The sequence below is a fragment of the Phyllobates terribilis genome, unplaced genomic scaffold, assembly GCF_046119375.1.
Source record: "Phyllobates terribilis strain yellow unplaced genomic scaffold, ASM4611937v1 Scaffold_5__5_contigs__length_657084704, whole genome shotgun sequence".
NCBI classification, from domain to species: Eukaryota; Metazoa; Chordata; class Amphibia; order Anura; family Dendrobatidae; genus Phyllobates; species Phyllobates terribilis.
In genome coordinates this window covers 424,917,501-424,935,479 of record NW_027362765.1, presented here as the reverse complement: position 1 = coordinate 424,935,479, position 17,979 = coordinate 424,917,501, and the positions used below count along the sequence as shown (strand labels likewise).

General features: G+C 39.8%; 1 protein-coding gene across 13 annotated transcripts in view; it reads right to left on the bottom strand.

Moving 5' to 3' along the window:
- BLNK (B cell linker) overlaps positions 1-17,979 on the bottom strand; it is a 443,283-nt gene that overhangs the window by 42,957 nt on the left and 382,347 nt on the right. For all 13 annotated transcript variants that reach the window (XM_073685212.1, XM_073685213.1, XM_073685211.1 and 10 more), the window contains 6 exons: positions 16,443-16,648; positions 13,136-13,199; positions 10,719-10,805; positions 7,668-7,693; positions 7,517-7,545; positions 4,184-4,220 (listed from right to left, as the gene is read on the bottom strand). In XM_073685212.1, coding sequence (XP_073541313.1) covers positions 4,184-4,220; positions 7,517-7,545; positions 7,668-7,693; positions 10,719-10,805; positions 13,136-13,199; positions 16,443-16,648 — 449 coding nt within the window. The remainder of the gene's footprint in view (positions 1-4,183; positions 4,221-7,516; positions 7,546-7,667; positions 7,694-10,718; positions 10,806-13,135; positions 13,200-16,442; positions 16,649-17,979) is intronic.

Genomic DNA, 17,979 nt, shown 5'->3' with positions numbered 1-17,979 from the left:
GGAATTTTTTCCCCACTTTTCTGGGCATCACATGATAAAATCAATGTCATTCAAAAGTAAAAACACAAGCCCTCATATGTCTACAAGGGCGGAAAAAAAAAAAAAAAAAAAAGTTATGGCTCTTGAAAGAAGCGGAGGAAAAAAACAAAACAAACAAAAAAAAAACAAAACAGAAATTGGCCACAGCGTGAAGGACAGACAGACCTCTCATGCCTAAATAATGCGGATCTATCACCAGATTTCACTATACATACAGTATAATTACTAACTCTGAAAATCCATGTAATGGCTGTAAGTCTGATGGTCATTTTAAAATTAGGCAGAAAATCTTTTACAAAGGATTGTACAGCCATTCTGATAGGGATTTTCAAAGTAAATACACCAAGCTCATCAGGTCTATGAGATCTATATAATAACATATGCAATTTGTGAAATCTTGTGACAGATCCGATTTAATAGGTTTTAATCTTGCTCTGTTATGTTACAGATATGGCTGCAGCAGGTCATAGGGCTGCTAATTCATTACAGTACATTTCTACACATTACTTCATGCAGTGCTGATGCTGCGGAAATTACAAGACATTATTCGGCTAGGCTGACACATATGCAGTACTCTGCGCTGAGCAATGTGTTGGAATTTCCATCGGAGTCCAAGACAAAGTCCCGACAGAGCCATTCATTACTATGAAGCTGTCGGAGTCATTTTGGGTCGGTTTGGCCTCCGTACCCAAAAAAGATGAACAGTACACTGCTGGGATGGAGGCCAAAGTGACTTATTCGTCATCCCCATAACAGAAACAATAACTAATAATATTTAGAATGATTGGTAATTGAATGGTGGAAAAAAACAAAACAAAAACAACAACCTGAATATTTTGGGGGAAAATTTCTCCATATATTCATAAAAAAAAGAATAATAAAAAAAAAGTTCATTAGCAAAGTACAACTTGTCTGCAGAAAACAAGACCTCTTTCAGTCCTGCCGGAGTAAGGAAAAAACAAACTATGATTCTCAGAATATAAAGTAACTTTTAATCAGATATTTAAAAAAATATATATTTTTTTAAGGTGCAAGTACTCACAGACTGACAAAAATATAATATAATAAAAGAGTGATCCACTTATACACTCTTTTTTCCCCCCAAGTCACACCCAATATCCAGACATCAAGTGTTCAAATGACCTTACATGTATTCAAAATTACTGTATATGCAGGAAAGTTTAACTGGAATAGTCCTACTAGCATGAATCAGTGGTCACGCAACAAAAAGCATCTGGTGATACACATCAATGACCATATTACCTTAGTGCTGAATAAACAGAGATCAGTGTCAGATATAATGAAAGATGCTTATTGGACAGAAGAAAATGCAAAGGTAACATAATTGTTTACCTAAAACGCAGCAAATAGTAATATTAGGGTCTTCCCATAATTAGCCCTCCTTCATGGTTATGATACTTAATTTGCACAAATAAACCAATGGGCAGGGAAAAGACCTGACTACTTCATAACCCTACAACACATATCTCCAGTTTAACTAGACATGGGAGAAAGGAAGGGCATATATCCAAGAAATGGAATGATCTCGCCCATAGCTCTAGAGACTTCTATTGTCCATTCTCAATTGAGGTGAGCATCATCTTATACGAACCACCCCGACGCGTTTCTTCAGATTGAGTCTTCAGGGGGTACAGAGGTTCATAGATTTCCATCAAGGGGCAAAAAAAAGTTTCCCCTAATTGGCGCTGCTACAGCACATGACAAGGTCCCTCTTTAAATATCGAGCGCTGCACATGGATTGGGTACAGCGTATCACATGCTGCCATCCCAATCTGCGCTGAAGCCACTTCCTCCTCTGTGGAACGCTGCTTGACACGCACGCGTCATTTCCGGGGGTGTGGCTATGTCACACTTCCGGATTTACGTGGAACGCATCTTCAATGCACTCCAAGGAGTGCTCATCACATCCGTGTGTGCGGCATTGGACCCAAATAGAAGCGCTCGGGTCCTTAGCCATCACACTACCTCCACTGACAGGGAGACAAACAATCCATATGGATGTGCGCTCTCCCCCATAGCCCATAGGGGGCATCTTGTGGACTCATTAAGTGGACTCTATGAAAGAGCCCCTCCTGCCCTTTTTAAGCATGTACAGAGTCAAAAATACTTCAAATAATGATCATATAAACCAAGGGGAATAATACTAAGAAGAGGCAAAATCTCTGATTAGACAGTAATTCCTTAATGAAGAGAGGTGATAATAACTGGTATTTTTTGTATTTTTCATTTGGGGGCAATAAAATACCAAATGGTCATAACAAGAGGGGAATAGGGGGCATCTTTGGAAAACAACCCAAATAAATTGAGTAACCAATTCCTTTTGGTGGTGCGAGACACAACAGGCCCGGGCACATACAGACACACACCATATATAGATCTCGAAAGGAGAGAAGGAAAAAGATTAGGAGTATAGGCACTATCCCTCTTTTTGTCCCTGACTAACTTATACCCTACCCATGTGGAGGTTGGCACCCTACCATCTTACGCCAGTGGCGCCCCCACTCAACGGTGGCTGTCCCTGCCTAAACTGTCCCTATCCTGGTCCTTATGTATTTAAAAAGGGGGAGAAGGATAGTTGTTCATTCAGGCCAAGCGGAGTGGTGGTCCTTAGTTCAAAAATCCACCGAGTTTCTTATTGCATTATCAGGGTATCCCAATCTCCTCTTTTGATTGGTGGGGTAATTTTATCAATTCCCATAAATGTAACTTTCTTATGATCACCCTGGTGCATGGTATTGACGTGACAGGCCAAGGGAGTATCTCGTTTATTAATGATGTCTCTGATGTGCTCTCCTATCCTTTTCCGAAACTCTCGCTTAGGCTATGTGCCCACGATGCAGAAATGCTCCAGATTTTTCTTGAGCGTTTCTGCATGTCCCTGGCAGAAAAAAAAGCATGCGGATTGTACATGCGGATTGTACATGCGGTTTCCTGCCAGGGACAAGCGGATGTGAAGCGGTCTTCACTTGCATTTCCGCATGCGGGTTGTCAAGCGCTTTCCAAGCGATTTTAGCATCACTTGGAAAGTGCTTGACAACTTGGTCACACTATATAAATCCATGCAACCGGCATGGATTTATATAGTGTGACCGAAAGAATGGTAAAAAATAAAAAAATAAATCTATACTTACCTTCTGATGGCAGCTCGGGGTACATTACACTGAAGGACCTGCCGACGTCAGCATCGCGTGACCTGTCACATGACTATAACGTCAGAGCAGATCCTTCAGTCCACTGCGATCTGCCGGCAAGCGAAGACAAGCACACCGGGGGCCGTCAGAAGGTAAATATAACATTTATTTTTTATTTTATTCTTTTTTTCACAGGTTCTATGGTACCCGGGTCCAGAGTAGAGTCTCCTGTCCTCCACACCCGGGTACCATCCGCACATTGAACCCACATTGCGCCTCTACAGATGCAGTGATGCGTAATCCATGCGTTTCAATGCAAGTCAATGGCGGCGAAAACGCAGCACTTCCGCAAAATAATTGGTAGCGCTGCGTTTTTTTCCGCAATGATAATCCGCAGCGGACATTTCCGCAGCATGTGCACAGCACATGCGGATTATCATTGGGGAATATGGCAGGCCTTCTACCATGCGTTTTTTAAGCGTTTTTGCCGCTGCGGAAATGCTTAAAAAACACATCGTGGGCACACAGCCTTAGTCTTACCTATATATTCAAGTTAGCATTCTCATGTTGCTTTATATATAATCCCTTTTGTGCGACAGTTGATAAAGTGTCTAATCTCATAGACCACACCTGTTACATTTCCTGTAAAACTTTTCCCTTGTGTGATGAAATCACAAGACTTGCAGCTCCCACAACGATAGGAGCCCCTACAGCCCCGATCCAACCACGACTGAGTTCTTTTTGGTTGATAATAATAATTATTTTTAAATATCTGATTAAAAGTTACTTTTAAATTGATACACGGCTATTGCAGTTATCAGACATTGTATCATTACTGATAAACCCAATAGCTATATTGTATTCTCAGACTATAAGAAGGCAAAAACTATGAACGCACAAACATTACTGCTGATTTATGTGGACAGGCAGCCATTATATAAGATCAGATGGGATCAAAATCCCAGTGTTCTCCTTTAGGCTTGCACACGTACCGAATTTGGTGGAGGAAATATTTTAGGTGGTAATGACCTAAAAAGAAAATAAAAAATAAATCAAACATTAGGTTTAAGTTTATTAAAATGTTGATTGTTATTTAAAAAGTAACAGTCGTCATAATTTTTATTTCCTAACTCAATAGTACACAGGGAAATAAGAAACTTTGTGATATATCTCATCAGATAAATCTGCTTCTTTCTCCGCCAGAATTGATCTGTCATTTTCAAAATTGTCAATTCACAGATAAAGTCTGTATTCACTGAGGACAGAATGTTACATTATTGAGATGGGAGATGACAGCTGTTACTGATGAGAATCTATGCAGAGAGTGGGAGGAAGAGGAGGGAGGAGCTCTGCATCTAGCTCCTCCCTTCTCTGTAGAATCTTATCAGCACCAACTGCCATCTCCTATCTCAGTAATGTAACATTCTGTCTTCACTGAATACAGATTTCACCCATAAATTGAGAATTTGGAGAATGATCAGTCCTGGCGGAGAAAGAAGCAGATATTTCTAATAAGATATATTACACAGTTGCTTATTTTGATATGTACTATTGATTTATAAAATTAAAGTGTCGTTTTCTCTTTAAAGAGGTTATCCAGGACTTTTTTTTTTTTTTTTAATTACAGGCTTAAGTACTAACAGGCAGGTAGATGCTACCTTCCTGCCTGTTATGCCTGGTGCTTATCTCTAGATCACTCCTGCTGGTGGTCTAGTGGCTTCTGCTGATGTCGTGTTGACAGAGCAGCTGCTTCTCTTCCGCTCTGCTCTGTCAACGTCATGCTGATTGACAGCCGGCTATCTGCGAGCAGTCGGCTGTCAATCAACATGATGCTGGCAGTTGTGGCCCATCAACAGAGCAGCCTAGAAGAGGAAGAGTTGCTCTGTTAATGTGGTACAGCTGTATCGCTGCAAGAGCGGTCAGTGCTGGTTAGAACAGCAGGTAGCTACCAAGCTACCCATTAAATAGACAATGAAAAAAGAAGAAGGAAGAAGGGAGAAGGAAGAAGGGAGAAGGGAGAAGGAAGAAGGAAGAAGGGAGAAGGGAGAAGAAGAAAATTCTATTCACATCTGTGTTGGAGGCTTTGTCCAGAATACCACAATGGGAAGTTATTTTAATCCACCAATAAGAAGCTTCTTATCTATCATCTCAATGACCTGTTGCCTATATACAGTACAGACCAAAAGTTTGGACACACCTTCTCATTTAAAGATTTTTCTGTATTTTCATGACTTTGAAAATTGTACATTCACACTGAAGGCATCAAAACTATGAATCAACATGTGGAATTATATACGTAACAAAAAAGTGTGAAACAACTGAAAATATGTCTTATATTCTAGGTTCTTCAAAGTAGCCACCTTTTGCTTTGATGACTGCATTGCACACTCTTGGCATTCTCTTGATGAGCTTCAAGAGGTAGTCACCGGAAATGGTCTTCCAACAATCTTGAAGAAGTTCCCAGAGATGCTTAGCACTTGTTGGCCCTTTTGCCTTCACTCTGCGGTCCAGCTCACCCCAAACCATCTCGATTGGGTTCAGGTCTGGTGACTGTGGAGGCCAGGTCATCTGGCGTAGCACCCCATCACTCTCCTTCTTGGTCAAATAGCCCTTACACAGCCTGGATGTGTGTTTGGAGTCATTGTCCTGTTGAAAAATAAATGATGGTCCAACTAAACACAAACCGGATGGAATAGCATGCCGCTGCAAGATGCTGTGGTAGCCATGCTGGTTCAGTATGCCTTCAATTTTGAATAAATCCCCAACAGTGTCACCAGCAAAGCACCCCCACACCATCACACCTCCTCCTCCATGCTTCACGGTGGGAACCAGGCATGTAGAGTCCATCCGTTCACCTTTTCTGCATCGCACAAAGACACTGTGGTTGGAACCAAAGATCTCAAATTTGGACTCATCTGACCGAAGCACAGATTTCCACTGGTCTAATGTCCATTCCTTGTGTTCTTTAGCCCAAACAAGTCTCTTCTGCTTGTTGCCTGTCCTTAGCAGTGGTTTCCTAGCAGCTATTTTACCATGAAGGCCTGCTGCACAAAGTCTCCTCTTAATAGTTGTTGTAGAGATGTGTCTGCTGCTAGAACTCTGTGTGGCATTGACCTGGTCTCTAATCTGAGCTGCTGTTAACCTGCGATTTCTGAGGCTGGTGACTCGGATACACTTATCCTCAGAAGCAGAGGCGACTCTTGGTCTTCCTTTCCTGGGGAGGTCCTCATGTGAGCAAATTTCTTTGTGGCGCTTGATGGTTTTTTCAACTGCACTTGGGGACACATTCAAAGTTTGCCCAATTTTTCAGACTGACTGACCTTCATTTCTTAAAGTAATGATGGCCACTAGTTTTTCTTTACTTAGAATTTGTATTATGGCAAGAAAAAAGCAGCTAACAGTCTATTCAGTAGGACTATCAGCTGTGTATCCACAAGACTTCTGCACAACACAACTGATGGTCCCAACCCCATTTATAAGGCAAGAAATCCCACTTATTAAACCTGACAGGGCACACCTGTGAAGTGAAAACCATTTCCGGTGACTACCTCTTGAAGCTCATCAAGAGAATGCCAAGAGTGTGCAATGCAGTCATCAAAGCAAAAGGTGGCTACTTTGAAGAACCTAGAATATAAGACATATTTTCAGTTGTTTCACACTTTTTTGTTAAGTATATAATTCCACATGTGTTAATTCATAGTTTTGATGCCTTCAGTGTGAATGTACAATTTTCATAGTCATGAAAATACAGAAAAATCTTTAAATGAGAAGGTGTGTCCAAACTTTTGGTCTGTACTGTATATTATAAGTATATTGCAAATTTCTGTTCTTTTTCAGTAGGAGGCATTATAAAATTTTGACGCACAGCATTTTAATCAGTTTCCATTGATGATCTGGGTGAAATGGCTGGAATCATAGCCAAGGGGTTGTCTACCCTCAGCTGCACCTCCCCTGCCCCCACATTTAATTTCCAAAATTGCTTAATTATTTTGTATAAGAACTACACCGAACAGATGCTAAGCATTTCTTATCTTCATTAGCTGTGTATTTAAATGTGGTCTATTGTTCCCTGTTATCAGCCTTCTCAGGCTGTCAAGCCCTTTTCAGTTTTGCCTTTATAGTCAAGTTTTTATTATTTAATTGTTTGCTAAACTATAACTTTTATTTGATGGCGACCAAACACTTGTCGGCTTTAACATTCCAGAACACAGATGCCTAGAATCCGCCTATAAACGCAAAGCAAACTGCTACTTTACATACTTATACATATCCATCAATCGCCAGAATCCTATAAGACTGGGTATTTTTAATAGATGTTTATATACCTTGTAGGTGGAGAGGGAGTTGGATTTGGCTGAAAAAGAAAAAAAAAAAAATAAACAATTTTTACTTATAGAATACATTAATCATGAGCAGAATTATACGGCTGATATAATGCACTCAGTAGGCACGCAGTTGTGCTTTTATGTATATTACCTCATTTTCCGGGACTACATACAAGTCTGAAAGAAAAATCATAATTTATTTAAAATTGTAAAAATTGTTTTCTTTTAGGAAACTGCTTTAAAAACAATTCCCAAATATTTTTCTATACCAGATTTATGTACATTTCAGTATTGCCGTTTATCACTTCCACCAATCTGGCTACTGCAGGAGTATATCAAAGCCAAGGATTCCCATCACTGTCCCCTACATCCACAGCCATGGTCAATGTCAGCCTGTTGAGCCAAAGTCATTAACCCCTTCACGCCATGGCCATTTTCCGTTCTTGTGCTTTAGTTTTTTTTTCTCCTCTTCTTCCAAGAGCCATAACTTTTTTATTTTTCCATCAATATAGTCATATGAGGGCTTTTTTGTTGCGGGGCAGGTTGTAATTTTGAATGACACCATTAATTTTACCATATAGTGTACTGGAAAATGGGAAAAACTTGCTAAAAAGGTGCAATTTCACAATTGTTTGTTGGGTTTTTTATTTAACATGTTCACTTTATTGTAAAACTGACCTGGCAATATGAATCCCTAGGTCAGTACGAGTCCGCAGATACCAAACATGTATAAGTTTCTTTTAAGTGATTAAAAAAAATTTCGGAAATTTACAAAGAAATTTATTTTTGGCTTTGTCACCATTTTCCGGGACCCGTAACATTTTCATTTTTTGAAATATAAGGATGTGTGAGGGCTTATTTTTAATGATGTGAGTTGAAGATTTTACTGATACCATTTTGGAGTAGATACAATACGTTGATTTTCTTTTATTGCATTTTATTTTAATGTTGCAGTGGCCCAAAAAAGTAATTCTTGCATTTTGATTTTTTTTTCTCGTTACGCCGTTTACCGATCGGATTAATTTCCTTTATATTTTCATAGATTGGACTTTTAAGAACCAAGCGATACCAAATATGTGCATTTTTCATTTTTTTAACTGCTTTATTTTTAATGGGGCAAAAGGGGGCGATTTGAACTTGGGTTTTTTTATTTTTGAAAACTTTTTTTTTCACTTTTTATTGTATTTAATAGTCCCCTTAGGGCACTTGAAGCTGCAATCATATGATTGCTTGTGCTATAGATAGCAGTGCATCAGCACTGCTGTGTGTAGCTAAAATCACGGCCAGGGGCTGCCTTTCACAGGAAGATCGTAATGACAGACATGGGGGTCTTCTGCGGATCCCCAGCTGTCATACCAACACATCGGCGCCTCGCGATCATTTCACGAGTTTGCCGATGGGAGAGTGGAATGACACTCGCCCCTGACATCGTGTGTTAAATGACGCTGTCAGAGATTGACAGCATTATTTAATAGGTTGACCGCTGCAGGCGGAGCTCCACCTGTAGTTGTTAGAGGCAGATGATGGCTGATTAAATCAGCCATCATCTGCGGGAAAGATGCAGGGACACAACATATGACTTAAGTTTACGTCATATGTTGTGAATGGGTTAACTCAGGCTACAAAGGGCATCTGTCTGACCTTCCTTTACCAATGTCCTAAGGGCACATTGCACCCTGGCAGCAATAGCATTATCAGCAGCTCAGACACACCAATTATTCGGACCTTCAACTCTTCTCGACTGGGCGATTTTTTTCCCTAAGAGTTATAAATTTATTTTTCTATTAATATAGCCCTATGAGTTCATATTTTTTTTTCGTGGGACTAGATGTAATTTTAAATTTATAATTTTATTATAAAATGTACTGAAAATTGTGTAAAATATTTTCACTGGGGTGAAATAGGGAAAAAAAAAAAGGTAATTCCACTGTGGTTTTTTGGGATTTTCTTTTTACTGTGTTCATTGAGCAGTAAAACAGACTTGGTGAAATGATTCTTCAGGTATTTACAACTATGGCATTACCGAATTTGTGTTTTTTACATTTTAGTAATTAAAAAAAATCAGAACATTGTTAAAAAAAAACAAAACAACAAAAAAAAAAAAAACTATGTTTTCTGAGATCTATAATTGTTTTTCTATTTTTCTGTAGCTGTATATGATCAGCTTTTATTGCATTTTTGGGGTAGTGCGGCATCTGAAAATGGCAATTCCAGGAATTCCATTTTTTTCTCTTTACAATCTTTACCGTACAGGTGAATTATATTTATTTTCCAAAGATCAGACTTTTTATAGATGCTGTGATACCAAATATGTTTTTTTTATTTCTTTAATTTTTGAACTAGAACAAGTAGAGGTTTTCAAACTTTTAATTTTATTTCAAACTTTTATTTTTAACTTTATTTTTTTCGCCATTGGGAACTTGAATCTGATCGCTTGTTCTAAACACTGCAAAACTAGTATTGCAGGTTATAGTGAAAATCAGGATTTCCTATGAAAACTAGTTAGGATCCCCCCCCCCCCCAACTCTTGGGAGCTATGTCAACTGCGTTGGGGGCCGATGGGGGCTGCAATAGTCGGATTTCGCAATCATTCCACTTAATTGCCACCACCAGAGATTGATAGCAGCATTTAAAGTGGTTAAACAGAATTGATTGGAGCCATCTCCGATCACTGCTGTTAGAAACAGATGCCGACTCTATACCACAGCCGTGTTTTGCGCTAGACTGAATTATAGATTTTTTTATTATTATTATTTTATTTCCCCCCCCCCACACCTCTCAATGTTTTACTTAGTATATAGATCGTTTCTTTTTTACTTTCTCAGTTATAGACATTCGTGACTGTTTTTTGGTCTCTAATAGACAATTTTAGCTAAAAACAATACAAGATGAAGAGACAATGTAAAGGCTTTTAAACACTGCATTGCATCCTAAAACCACTATTGATATAGGCATAGATATAGCAAGAGACTTTATTCAGATCCCACAGGAGGGAGCTCTTGACTTACATATAGGAAGGAAATTGTATGGGCCGTGTGGTTATTATAAACCAGGTTCAACTAGGGAAACATTACTGAAAAGAAACTTTGCATGCAAAATCAAAGATTTGGGATCGCCCTGTGCAATAATCTGAAATATGTAGACTGTTTGGGATATTATAGGCATGTTACATTAATAAGTACGGCTTATCATATATATTTACCTTGATCTTCTGTTTCAGCAGGTCGTAAGGCGGAAGGTTTTACAGGGGGTAGGGGGCCAGGTTTATTGTATCTGTTCACTGTTGGAGCTGTAAAGAAGCATTAAGTAATCAGAGTTGAATCATAGCATGATGGAAAACAAAGACAAGTGCTCCAAGGTCCCCAACATAATGGTGATAGTAAACCTTATGGCCCATATAATTGGACCAATGATGGGTATTCCTAGGAACACGCTTGTTCGTCCTTTGTACGAACTTAAAAATCATTGATATCGGCAGTACATCATTCTGTGTAAACAGGACATGTGCTGCCAATAAGATATTTTATGGGCACAGAAGAGGTACAGGTCGAAGAGGACCCTGCCCTTGTGGGGTTACATGCTACAGGATGGTGAAGGAGACAGTAGGTGGGGGGTTGCAGCAGCTCTGGTGGTGATGGTGGTGGTGAGGTGGTGGTGAGGTGGTAGCGGGGTCATTGCAAGTTGTAAGCTTTCTTGAAGAGATGGGTTTTCAGGTTCCGTCTGAAGGATCCTAATGTGGAGGATAGTTGGACGTGTTAAGGCACAGCATTCCAGAGAATGGGGGATATTCTGGAGAAGTCTTGGAGGCGGTTGGGTGAAGAACGAATAAGTGTGGAGGAGAGGAGGAGGTCTTGGGAGGACCGGAGATTACTTGAGGGAATATATCAGGAGATTAGTTCAGAGATGTATGGAGGAGAAAGGTTATTGATGGCTTTGTAGGTCATCCATATGTTGAATGTTCATCAGTCTGTCTAAACAGGTTAATTAATGACTGCGAATCAGCTTGTATATAGCCAAATCGGCAATGGTTTATCGGCCTGGATTGGCCCATGTAAAAAGGGGCACGTTGTCAAATACTCATTCGTCTGGCTGCAATTAGTGATGAGTGAGCGTGTTCTGTTAACCCTTTCGGCGAGCATGCTCAGGTGCTCGCCAAGTATTTGCAGCATGCTCGAATGTTATGTTTGCGTCACTGTGTGTGCATGATTTGCGACTGTTTGACAGCTTTAATACATGTGAAGAATGCCTAACAAACAAGCATTCCTCACATAAAGCTGTCAAACAGTCGCAAATCATGCACACAGGAGTGATTCAAACATAACATTCGAGCACATCGAAGATACTCGGAAAACACCCGAGCATGCTCGTAAATCTCGAGTAACTTACATGCTCGCTAATCACTAGCTGCAATCTTTTCCAAATCCCCACACACATCAATGCTTGGCTCGGCTAACCCTTCATGTAATTTCAATAGGGAGAGCAGAGAAAAGTCCCTGCCAAACATCTTTGGCAGCAGCTTAAATCCCACAGAAAAGATCATCTGTTGTGAGAGAGGCGTGAGGCCCCATGCCAATTATATTTTGGGAAGATTGCACCAATATCGGCATGGGTGTGGGGCTTTTAGTCCATTTATATAACATCTCTGAACAACAGTTATTTTGGCAGTATTAATTAGACAATATATGGTGGTATTATTATTTCGGCACTGTGTAGAACTTACTATTGGTGGTATTATTTAGTTATTGTAAAGAGGCATTATATAGGCACTAGTGCTATTATTTAAGTTCTGTATTTATGACTTTAGCGTGTTAATCTTGTAGAAACAGTATGATGCTGATTTTTTTACGTATGCTATATGCCTACTATATTTATTATGGTATCTACCTTAGGCCTTATTCACACATCGATTCTTATCGTACGAGTGCTAGCTGTGTATTTTACAGATATCACTCGTACCCATGAAAGACTATGGGGTAGTTCACATGTCCGTGACTTTTTGCATACCATGTGGTCCTCGCAAAATTGCAAAGACATGTCTGAAATTGATGAGAGTGTCAGATCAAAATCGGAAATGCAAATCTATGGGCCAGTCGAAAAAAAAAATCGGAAAGCATTCAAGTGCCATCTGAATGTGGTGAAATTTTCACGGATTGCTAGATAGGTGAAGGTGGAGAAACCTTTTTTTTCACATACAAGGGAAAAATGATGAAAATTAGACAAAACTGATGAAACTTGATCCATTTTTCTTGTCCATCAACAAAACTGACTTGTGATTGAGGCATTATTTAAAAAACAAAGAGGATGGAGCACATTGTTCCGTGTTCTACGGACATTGAAATGGACATGAATGTAATAAAAAAATTATCACTTTTAGGGAAAACAGGCATTAAAATAAGGAGTCCCCACTTTGAACACCCCTTTATCTGTTATTCTATGAAGAGTGGCTCCTATAGTGCACTCAACCCAACTATATATAACATTTATTTGATTGTGGGCTATTATACTACTGTTTCCCACATCAGACGGTATTCTTTCCAAGAGCATCAAAAACTTCACCCAATATAACCTTCCTATACAATTGTTAAATATATTAAATGTCAAGATTAAGAAAGCCCTTACGTTTCTTTGGTGGATCCTTTGTGGGTTCAATATAATTTTCAGGGTCTGGAACAATGTAGTTTTCCTGAAACAGAGACCATATGTACAGTGTATTTTTTTGTGATGCTCTCTGCCCCTTCTGCACTTTTTCAATCAAAACTATTTGCAAAATTGGTACTTTTTTTTTTTTTTTTTTTTTTTTTTTTACATATACCATTTTTATTCGCCTTTATTTTTTAAATCCATTAACTTTATTGTGTTTTTCTACAATATTTCTGTTTGAATTGGAAACATTTATTTAACAGTAATATATTTTCAGATCCCTACATGATATATGGCTGTGGATGAAAAGATGAACAACTATCTGTCAGGCATATATGATTTATGTCCTAACAGGAATCCTTAAAGGGAATCTATCAAAATTTTTTTGCTACCCAATCTGAGAGCAGCATAATATAGAAATAGAGTTCCTGCCTGATTACAGCATGTGTCACTTATTGGGCTGCTTGCTGTCGTTTTTATAAAATCTTTGTTTCATCAGCAGGAGTTTATCACAAGAAGATTGGCACTACTTCCAGGTAGTCAAGCCACGCCCCTCACCACTGATTGTCAGTTCTGTGAAAATTGTATACACAGAAAGCGGCCAATCAGTGGTGTGGGCGGGGTTACACAGAGCTCAGTATTCACAGAACGGGTAGATCTGTAGCAGATTGAACAGATTTTAATTAAAATTGCAGCAGTAAAGTAATACATCGCTGGAATCGGGGTCTTTGCCCCTACATCATGCTGCTCTCAGATGGGGTAGCAAAAACTGGTGACAGAGTCCCATTAAGCGGCACATAGACATAAGAGGAAACTTGTCTCAACTTGCTAATTTTTGCAAGATTCGCTGATGATCTAATATGTTTGAGGATAAGCAAAGTCTTCACCAATTTTTTGTTTTTGGATTCCAACATGCCCAATCCTTTCTTCCCTTTCGATATAAGTTGCTGCCAGAGGAGTTAGTCAGCAATTCATTCCCTCTTCCAAATTGAAATAAATGGTAATAAAAAAAACCTAATTCATTAACAGATGCTATATTCGGAAATCTTATTTATTTTTTTAACCACCTTTTCCAATTTGCTTGCTGCTTCACTTCTTCTTGCACTTCCATCTTGACACTATTATGAGGTAGCTCTAAATTACATTTTACATAAATTACTTCACCAGCTTACCAAACTGCAGAGTAACAGCCCAGTCCATCTATTATATCTCAGCATTGCACTTCTAGCTGGGAGTTGTCCTTGCCCGGTAGACCTCATAGGTAGGAATAAACCCTACACCACATTTCCATGAGCTGCCAAACCTTAAGCTTCAGTCTGTGCTTCTCTATGCACTTGATATCATTAGTGGCGACAGGCTTGGACTGGCCCACAGGAGGACAGGAGAATCCTCCGGTGGGCCCCTAGACAAGTTGGTCACTGGTGGACCCTCGGCCATGTACATTTGAAGTGGGATCATGCCAAGATAAATCTTGTATCAGATGTATGGAAGAAGCCCCATGTTACAATCTCAATGGAAATATGGATGATGCAGTGGTTTTGGAGCTTTGTTTCCATAAAAGCGAAGATCCCATCGCCATAAAGAAATTTATCAGCACAAAATTTGGAAATTTACATTTTAGTTTTGGCTGTAAAAAAAAAACATTAGTGAACACCACACAGTAAAATTCATTAGCGGTCTAACTCTGGAAATGTCTTAATATTTACAAAGACCATAAAACCGGTTAGACCAGCAATGAATGACTTAATTATGGATGTGGTTTAGCAGAAGCTGAGAGATGGAAACGCCCTGTCACCTAGCAGAGCAACTACTATGGCAGTGAGTAAGGAAAATCTCCAGGGACGTGGTTGAATTTATTTATACTCTTAATTTGCAATTGCATAGTTGTAGACAGCAAGTTCCTTGACCTTAAATAAATGACCCTAACCCAAAACTTGACCCTGTAGAGATGCCCCCACCACATGTAACATGTATTCAATTGTGAAGCAGGGTGATGCGTAACCCCTTCACGACATGTATTGTACAGTTACGTCATATGTCAGGTTTCTGCCTTTGATTCGGGCTCGCAAGCCGAGCCTGCATCTTTCCCTACAGATGATGGATGATTTATTCAGCCATCATCTGCCTCTAACATGTTAAAATACCATTGTTAATCTCTGACAGCGGCATTTAATACGCACCGGCAGGGTGGCGCATCCTGCTATGCGGCCACCGGAGCACCCTAGGACGTGATTGTGGGGCGCCGATCAGTTGCCATGACAGCCAGGGGTCTGCTGAAAATCTCCATGCTTGTAATGGCGATTCTCCCGTGAAAGCCAGCTTTTAGCTGTCGTTCGTAGGAGATCGTCATTTTAGCTATACATAGCGGTGAACCGCTATGTATAGCACAAGTGATCAGATGATCACAGCTTCAAGTCCCCTACGGGGACTAACAAGTGCAGTAAAGATTGAGAACATTTTAAAAAAAAAATATATATAAAAAAAATAAAAAAGAGAAAAGTTCAAATCACTCCCCTTTTGCCCCATTAAAATAAAAAAACAAAAAAAATACGCATATTTAGTATTGCTGCGTTCATAAAAGTCCGATCTATCGAAATACAAAATAAGTTAACGAGTGTAAACAGTGTAATGAGAAAAAAAAAGAAACTCCACAAACATGTTTTTTTGACCGCTACAACATTGCAATAAAATGTGATCAAAACATTGTATCTACCCATAATAGTATTAGTAAAAACATCCTCTCAGGGTACAAAAAAATAAGCCATCACTGAGCCCCATATCCCAAAAATTGAAAGTGTTACGGGTCTCGGAAAATGGCAACAAATGTAAATGATTATTTTTCCAAAATGTACACTTTTTTTTCACCACTTTTGTAAAAAAAACAAAAACTATACATGTTTGGTACCTGTGTAATTGTACTGACCCAGAGAATCATACTGCCAGGTTAATTTCCCCTTATAGTGAACATGGTAAATAAAAATCCAAAAAATAATTGTGGAATTGCACTTATTTTTGCAATTTCAACGTATATGGAATTTTTTCCCACTTTTCAGTGCATCTCATGATAAAATGAATGGTGTCATTAAAAAGTACAACTCATCCCGCAACAAGCAAGCCCTCATATGTCTATGTAAATGGAAAAATAAAAAGTTATGGATCTGGGAAGAAGGGGAGGAAAAACCGAACACAAAAAAAAAAAATCTGGAAAAAAGCCCGGTCATGAAGGGGTGAAACCTCTAATTATCTTATAATTGTGCCAGTTGTTGTAAAGGTCAAAGTCAAATACCTCATCCGAGTCCTGCTGTGGCGTGCCCACTGGCTTTCTGAAGGCTGGTAGTTGGAATGGTGTAGGCTGATGTCTGGGAGACGGCATCAGCTTAGGCAATGGTTTTTTCGCGATATGTGGTCGACTGGTAACTGAAGGTAAAGGCTGCTGGTGCTTTGGAAATGGCTCATTTGGTTTGGGTGGTTGCCTCATGTGCATTGGTTTATCTGTTAATAAAAGAGTGAAACTGACTAATTAGCACAACATCTAAACTATTCTAAAGAAAACTATGCTAAAAAAAACAAAAACAAAACGATGAACATGAACTTATCCAGTAAAGGTCTTGAAAAGGGTCATCCACCACTATTCACCATTCGCCCTTTCATGCCCTCCTAAACTAATGGGAAAGCTTCATGAGTGACATTAGTGAGACATTCTGCTTGAGGTGGGGGGCTAGAAGCTGAGACCATCAGATGGAACATCACAGGAAGCGAGGGCAAGCCTGACCAGCTGGATCGCTACCTGCACACTGGGGACGGGGCAAGATAAGTAAATCAATGTATTTAGAAAAATCTTCCATTTTTAAACATTATTTCACAGGGCAAAATATGTGAAGTGCACACAGAACTGATTAGTTGTGGAAAAGGAAGAAAGAAAAGGGAAGGGAAAGGAAGGAAGGAAGGGAAAGGAAGGAAAAGGAAGGGGAAAGGAAGGAAAAGGAAGGGAAAGGAAGGAAGGGAAAGGAAAGGAAGGAAGGGAAAGGAAGGAAGGGAAGGAAGGAAGGGAAAGGAAGGAAGGGAAAGGAAGGAAGGGAAAGGAAGGAAGGGAAAGGAAGGAAGGAAGGGAAAGGAAGGAAGGAAGGGAAAGGAAGGAAGGAAGGGAAAGGAAGGAAGGAAGGGAAAGGAAGGAAGGAAGGAAGGAAGGGAAAGGAAGGAAGGAAGGGAGGAAAAGGAAGGAAGGAAGGGAAAGGAAGGAAGGAAGGGAAAGGAAGGAAGGAAGGGAAAGGAAGGAAGAAAGGAAGGAAGGAAAGGAAAGGAAGAAAGGAGAAGGAAGGGAAAGGAAGGAAGGAAGGAAGGAAGGAAGGAAAGGAAGGAAGGAAGGAAGGAAGGAAGGAAGGAAGGAAGGAAGGAAGGAAGGAAGGAAGGAAGGAAGGAAGGAAGGAAGGGAAAGGAAGGAAGGAAGGAAGGAAGGAAAGGAAGGAAGAAAGGAAGGGAAAGGAAGGAAGAAAGGAAGGAAGGGAAAGGAAGGAAGGAAGGAAGGAAGAAAGGAAGGAAGGAAGGGAAGGGAAGGAAGGAAGGAAGGGAAAGGAAGGAAGGAAGGAAGGAAGGAAGGAAGGAAGGAAAGGAAGGAAGTCCTTCCTTCCTTTTCCTTCCTTCCTTCCTTCCTTCCTTCCTTTCCTTCCTTCCTTCCCTTCTCCTTCCTTCTCTTTCCTTCCCTTCCTTTCCTTCCCTTTCCCTTCCTTCCTTCCTTCCTTCCTTCCTTCCTTCCTTTCCCTTCCTTCCTTCCTTCCTGCCTTCCTTCCTTTCCCTCCCTTTCCTTTCCCTTCCTCCTTCCTTCC